The sequence below is a fragment of the Magallana gigas genome, chromosome 9 (assembly GCF_963853765.1).
Source record: "Magallana gigas chromosome 9, xbMagGiga1.1, whole genome shotgun sequence".
NCBI classification, from domain to species: domain Eukaryota; kingdom Metazoa; phylum Mollusca; class Bivalvia; order Ostreida; family Ostreidae; genus Magallana; species Magallana gigas.
The window spans coordinates 41,303,115-41,310,923 of record NC_088861.1 but is presented as its reverse complement, the minus strand read 5'-3'; the positions used below and the strand labels follow the sequence as shown (position 1 = coordinate 41,310,923).

General features: G+C 35.1%; 1 protein-coding gene across 1 annotated transcript in view; it reads left to right on the top strand.

The window, feature by feature from the left end:
* Positions 1–7,580, top strand: part of LOC105341533 (uncharacterized) — a 58,215-nt gene extending 50,635 nt beyond the window's left edge. The window contains exons 6-7 of the mRNA XM_066072495.1: positions 6,890–7,411; positions 7,495–7,580. Coding sequence (XP_065928567.1) covers positions 6,890–7,411; positions 7,495–7,580 — 608 coding nt within the window. The remainder of the gene's footprint in view (positions 1–6,889; positions 7,412–7,494) is intronic.
* The last annotated feature ends 229 nt before the right edge of the window (positions 7,581–7,809 follow it).

The following is a 7,809-nucleotide window of genomic DNA, read 5'->3' as shown; positions in this document are numbered from 1 at the left end:
CCTGTCCGACAAACTGTACCAATATTGGTATATTGGTATAAAGTTAACATAACTTTACCATGTCACCATGCACCTTGTAATAGTTGATTTTTTTTACCGCGGTAGGTCTAACTACCGGTTAGCCTTACAGTACCGACGATAAGACCCAACCTAACAGAAAGTAAACCCTAACTAAACCCTGGGTTTACTTTCTGGGTTTACTCTGGGTTTACTAGAGTGGACCCAGAGTAAATCCAGAGTGGACACAGAGAGTAAATCCCAATCAGAAGTATACACTGAAAGCAGTTTGCTACATGTGTATTTTGAATATACAAGGGGCAGGAAGCATAGGCAGTAGGATGATTAGTTAAAATACAGGTCTGCTTCACACTTCAGTGAGTATGGTTGACTCCAAAAGCAATTCTCGAGTTAACCCAAAGTAAACCCCGAGTAAACCCAAAGTAAACCCCGAGTGGACCAAAATTTCAAAAGTTAACCCGGGGTTTAGTTGGGGTTTACTCTGGTTTTAGGTTGGGTCTGATCGGTACTGTATGTTGTATCCCGCATCAAATTTTATATACAAATGATTTTGTAGCTCACCTGAACCGAAGGTTCAAGTGAGCTTTTCTGATCACCTGTTGTCCGTCGTCAGTCCGTCTGTAAACTTTTCACATTTTCGACTTCTTCTCAAAAACCACTGGGCGAAATTTAACCAAATTTGATTCAATGCATCCTTATGGAAAGGGAATTATAAATTGTTAAAATAAAGGGCACAGCCAATTTCAAAAGGGAGATAATTGCGAAACAGTGAGTATAGGGTGCCTGTCTTAAAAAATCTTCTTCTTAAGAACCACTGCACCAGAAAGGCCAATTTTTACATGAAAACTTGTATATATAGTGGAGATTCTAAATTGTAAACATCGTTACCCTTGGACTAAAACTGGGGCCCCAGGCATGGTTCAAAGTTTAACATAGAAATACATAGGAAAATTGTTTAAAAAATCTTCTTCCCAAGAACCACTGCACCAGAAATGCCAATATTACAACACAAGCTCGGACGAAAACTAAGGCCCCAGGCGGGGTTCAAAGTTTAGCATAGAAAAAAATAGGAAAAATGTTTACATGACTTTTGATCCATATATTCTACTAAATTGTGCACCAAAAAACCCAACTGTGTCTCCCTGATTATTGACAACTCATTGCATAAGTATATAAAGTTGTTTAATCAGGAAATGACGGATGAATATGATAAAGTGTAAAAATTCATTAAATGTTATTGTAGTTTATCGCTTACATATTATTTGGATACCGTGCTCTATAAAAATGAAAATTAATATGTAAATTTATTTGTTATCGGACAGAGTCTCCAAAATAAATGTAAGCGATAAATTTATCTTGTGATTTTGTTGCAATATTGCAGCTAGTTTGGTTGAGCATTATAGATACGGCAGATCAACCCACGTGGTGTGGATTTATTTGTAAACAACCATCCCAAAGATAATCTTGTTTTACACTAGAATTGAATAAATAAAAGTATGTTTTATTATAATTAGGGAAACATTGTTCATGTTTTTCCCTTGTATACAAATGATGAACCCGTAAAATTTGTTCAAAGAGTATTTAAAGCAGAAAGAAGATAATTTATTTTTGAACTTTGAAATTTTCTTCGATTTTTATGACCATGATGAGTTATGATTCATTGTATTACAAATGTATCACTACGTATTTTATATGGAAATATACTGAGTATAAAATCACATGGTGATGTTAAAATTGCATATAAAAATATAGTTGCATATTGTGATATTTATGGACTTATTGTACGTACGACCTAACTCAGACAGCGCGTGAAGGGATCTCTAACTCGCGGGCTCCTAGATGCAGGAGTGGAGCTCCCGGTCTGAAAAATTTCGGATGGACGACCTGGGAGCTACAGTGCCTCCCATAGTAAAAAACTGCAATTTACGGCGCACAAAAACTTGCGCTAATTTTGGACTGATTAATCTCATTTACGATCACATTCTGTACAAATATTTGATCCCAAAAGATTTTTCGGATATTTTACTACAGATATCGTCACTTCACTTGCCTCTGATATTCTTTTAAACACCATCACAGCACTGCAAATTAAAGTGGTGCAAGTTTGTTTACATTTAAAAATGGCGACTCTCGATCTCGACGTAAATTAACATACTTCATTTTCCGAGGTCGGTTATCATGTTTAAGAGAAAGTATGAGGCAAGTAAAGTGACGATATCAGTAGTAAATTGGCTGAAGAATTTAATGGTACAAATTATTTTTACAGAATTTGTTTAAAAATCAGGTTAATAAGTCCACAATTAGCGCAATTTTTTGTGCGCCGTAAATTGCAGATTTTTCCTATGGCAGGCACTGTAGCTCCCAGGTCGTCCATCCGAATTTTTTCAGACCGGGAGCTACAGTCCTGCAGCTAGCGGGCTCCCTGGTCGAGGACGGACGTGTCCCGGTGCATGGCGAGGGCTATTGTGAACTCTTGTTGATGAACCCATGTTTTATGTGTAATTGTATGTTGTCTGCTTGGCAATAAATACTATAATATGTACGATTTTAGTTAAACAAAATATTTGATATACGACTGTTGGTACAGAAATTTAAATTAATGATACCTATATTAAAGAAAATGTCAGCTCGAGGCCTTTGTTGGCGTTCCGGCCTTTGATATTTATAGTGAAGCATCTAAATTGTAGAAATCGTGACCCTTGGACCAAAACTTGAGCCCCAGGCAAGGTTCAAAGTTTAACATAGAACTACATAGAAAAAATGGTTAAAATTTTCTTCTCAAGAACAACTGCACCAAAAATGCCAATATTTACACAAAAGATTGTATATATAGTGAAGATTCTAAATTGTAAAACAGGCACGTAGCATCGTTTTTGAAAGTGGGGGGGCCAGACTCATCCAAAAACTCTTGACAAGCAAAAAAAAAAAAAAAAAAAAAAAAAAAAAAAGGAAGGAAATTTAAAGTTTCCAAAAATCTTCAAAATCCTAATCCGTGGGGGGGGGGGGGGGGGGGGGGGGGGGGGGGGGGGATAAATTATACTTCCAAAAAAAAATTCTTCTCTGCCAAACATTTTTCCCTCCAAATCATGAAATTCCTAATCCGTGGGGGGGGGGGGGGGGGGGGTACTTCAATTTGACTCCTCATTTCCTTATTTTCATACCTATTTTTTACTTACTGCCAAAAAAGTGGGGGGGCCAACTCCATGATAATTCATTTTTTTATATGTAAATTTTAAAAAATTTGTTGATGCGAGAAAAAGTGGGGGGGCCAGGCCCCCCCTGGCCCCCCCTGATTCTACGTGCCTGTAAAAGTCGTGACCGGACAAAAAGTGTGGCCCCAGGAGGGGTTTAAATTTTAACATATATAGGATAATGTTTTAAAATCTTCTTCTCAAGAACTATAATGCAACAGTTTGGGATATTACTATGCATACATGTACATCCTATAATAATGTAGATTCTAATTTGTAAAAATCGTGACCCCCGGACAAATAATAGGGCACCAAGAGGGGTTCAAAATTTAAACATTTTAAAAAATATAAAGGAAACGTTTAAACATTTTCTTGTCAAGAACTACAACGTTATAGTTTGTGGAATTATTATGCATTCATCCCTGGCTTATGTAGATTCTTAATTGGTAAAGTAGTGACCTCCGAACCAATAATGGGGCCCCAAGAGGGGGTCAAAGTTTAGTACAGAAATATAAAGGTAACATGTTAAATAATCTTCTTCTCGAGAACTACAATGCTTCAATTTGTGAGATTACTATCATGCATACAACCTTGGATAATGTAGGTTCGATAGTTTTAAAGTAGTGACCCCTCGACTAACACTGGGGACCCAAGATGGGTTAAAAGTTAAAGGTAGAAGTATATATGGAAAATGTTTAAAAATCTTCTCGAGAACTACAATTCTTCAATTTATCAAATAACTCCGTACGCATACTGAAATACTGTAGATTCGAAATTATAAAAGCCGTGACCCTTGATCTAATACTGGGGCCCCAAGAGGTGTTCAAAGTTAAGCATAGAAATATAGAGGCAAAATGATTAAAAATCTTTTCCTAGGGAACTATAATGCTTCAGCTTGTGAGATTACTATGCAAACATCCTTAAATATTAATGTAGATTCCAAATAAATAAAGCTTTGGCACGGGACTAATACTGGGGCCCCAAGCTGGGGTTTAAAGTTTAATATAGAAAGATATATTGAAAATGTTTTTAAAAAGTTTTTTCTCGAAAACAATAATGCTACAGTTTGTGAGATTACTATGCAGGGATCCTCAAACTGTGTAAACTCTAATGTAGTGGAACCAAGAGTTATCTTTCTTGATGTTGTTCTGTACAGTCTGAGAGGTATACCTCTTGATGTTTAACTCTTCTACGTTCAGTTTTTCAGGCTGTGTACGTGCGGTCCCGCCGCAGTGCTACACATTTTTATTCCTATGTTACTATTTATGTTGTTAGAGCCAACCATAAACCTCGGACCAATACTTGGGCCCCAGAAAGGGGTTCAATGTTTAAAATAGAAAAAGCATAAGCTACGAAATAGAATGTTACAAGGAACTGCTGTTCAGGTGAGCAATGTGGCCTATGGGCCTCTTGTTTAGCGTGATTAGCTGCATATGGCAAAACATATTAAATTAAAACGTTAAGATGCTAATTCCACCCCCTTCCTATTTTTACAACACAATTTTATGTGTAACAAATAAAGCCACATATAACACATTTGTTTAATTATGACAATTTTTCTAATCATAATTTTTGGTTAACATCAAACTAACAAGATACCTGTGAGCCAATGCTCACTAGTGATACCACTGCTCTGATGTGAATATGCAAAATATGCAAAGTCGACATTTAACAGAAAGCTGGCATCCGATTGGTACAGAAATATATCCCACAATATGGCATGCCTAAACAAATATTGTGTAAAAATTTCAAGTATCTGCGATAAATAGCTGCTGAGAAATCTTTGAGGAAAATTTGTTTGAAAATTTTGGCTGAAATAAACAAAGTACTCATTAAACAGGAAGTTGACGTCTGATTGATACAAAACTATATCCCACAATATGACATGCCAATACAAATATTGTGTAAAAATTTCAAGCATTTGCGATAAATATTTGCTGAGAAATCTTTGACGGAAATTTGTTTGAAAATTTTGGCTAAAAATAAACAAAGTACTCATTAAACAGGAAGTTGACGTCCGATTGGTACAAAAATACATCCCACGATATAGCATGCCTATACAAATACTGTGTAAAAATGTCAAGCATCTGCGATAAACAGTTGCTGAGAATTCTTTGACAAAAATTTGTTCGAAAATTTTGGCTAAAAATAAGCAAAGTCGTCATTTAACAGGAAGTTGACGTCTGATTGGTAAAAATATATATCCCACGATATGGCATGCCTATACAAATAATGTGTAAAAATTTCAAGCATCTGCGATTAACAGTTTCTGAGAATTCTTTGACAAAAATTTGTTTGAAAATTTTGTTTAAAAAATATGCAAAGTCGTCATTTAACAGGAAGTTGACGTCCGATTGATACAAAATTATATCCCACGATATGGCATGCCTATACAAATATTGTGTAAAAATTTCAAGCATCTGCGATAAACAGTTGCTGAGAATTCTTTGACAAAAATTGTTTGAAAATTTTTGTTTAAAAAATAAGCAAAGTCGTCATTTAACAGGAAGTTGACGTCCGATTGATACAAAAATATATCCCATGATATGGCATGCCTTAACAAACACTGTGTAAAAATTTCAAGCATCTGCAATAAATAGTTGCTGAGATAAATGCGACAAAGATTTTTGTTACGGACGGACAGACAGACAGATAGACACACAAGGGTAAACAGTATACCCCCTCTCCTTCGGAGCGGGGGTATAATTAAATAAAACAGACCCAGTTAATATTTCAAAATTAATATCAGTCTATAAATTTTACACTGTATCTAGGTAGCTTAAATAATTAATGGTGAAAAATGACATAAAAAAAGATCAGGTAAAACTTCATTAAGAAGGAGTAAGAGCAATGGCTTCAGTACTTATCAGTACTTGTCAGTACTTGTTAGTACTTCGCTTAGTTTTTCAGTACCGTCAGTAAAAAGTGTCAGTACTTCTCTAAAAGTACTGTCTAAGTTTGTCAGTACTTTTCTGTGTCTAAACTTGCAGGCTGTGAATGTGCAGAATCCCTATTAAATTTAAAGCAGGTGCTAACTGACCTTGGTTGATTCCTTGTGAACTGACCATACCGTAACCGTGACCCACAGACTTTATTTCGCAATTTACCTAAAATAAACTGGTTCGCGGTGACTAATTTTCACGACCAAGCCTTATGCACACCTGCTTTATCTTACAACAATATGGCAAATACTGGTCCGCGGCGAAAACTATTCACGACAATGAGGCACCCGAGGACCTCGCGAAAATTTTTGGCCCGTGGTTAGCAATATTTTATTTGATTCAATATAATGATAAAAATATTTTCGAATGTTAGTGTAGTCGTGAAAATTAAAACCTTTTAAACATAAACAAAAAATATGTTCTGCATTGCCTCTAAAGTTATATCTTTACCTTAGTATCTAAACATATATATTTGATTTTCGAATAATAATCAACACATTTTCTTTTAATAGTGATAAGGACATTCCATAACGCAATAATGTCGTCATACAAATAGGGCCCCACCAAAGCTATCTTTTTTATACACACAATTAGAAAAGAACTTTCACCTATTTATAATTGACCTAGTGTATTTTTTAATACTAATGGCCCAATGTCATTTCCAATACTATGATAGGGCTGTATTTTTTACGTAAACTTCTTTAAGATATGATTTTGAGATGATTTTTTTCATTACAGACACAAAATATCAGGCGAAACTCGTCTGTAATCTCATTTCATCTCCAGGACGTCAAAGGGTGTTATTAGACTGTTGTTTAAAATACCTCATTCATAACTTGAAAAATCCTAATGAAACTTGGACAAAGGATAAAATCGTGACACACGTTAGAGGGATGATAAACAAACTTGTGGAAAACAACGAAAGAGACCGTTTGGAATACTTCTGTCAAAATCTTTATCAAGACGAAAGTCTTTTTAACACATTATTGGATTGTGGAGAGGATTTCTATGCATTGATATTTTCCATGGAGGAAAAATATAATGCGCAGGATATCATTCTGTCCGAGGGATCATTTTGTGTGACCTTTTGTTTTGAAAACAATTTGTATTTAGAAAACTTTCTGCAGAAACTTGAAAGTAAGAACGAGCAACTGATCAAAGACTTATCTAAACTAACTCTAAACAAAACTCTTTTAAAAATATTCAGCATTAGTCCACAACAAGTCTGGTGGACAGCATGGACAGTAAAAATATATAAAGGTGAGTAAGGTTAATTGCAGATTTTTTTATCCACTGGTGAGTCAAACATGTAGCATTTTTAACTATATGTATTTTCACCATAGGAACTCAGTTTTTTGAGAAGATCTTTACATATCCAATAGAAGGTTCTTCTGAAGATTGCTCCCCAATAGAACCAGAGGGTAAATAGTAATTTTCATAAACAAACACTTTTGATATCTTTTTGTCGCATATTTTACATAATTTTCAATTGGTTCTGTTATATCAACTTGATGTATTTATGCTTTGAATTTTAATTTTTGATTGATTCAGCAATTGCGGAATAAATAATAACTATTTGTCCTCGTGACAAGCCATCGTTCGACTCTATATTATGAAGAATGATCAGAATTAGAGACCGACTGCGCTATAAAGCAATT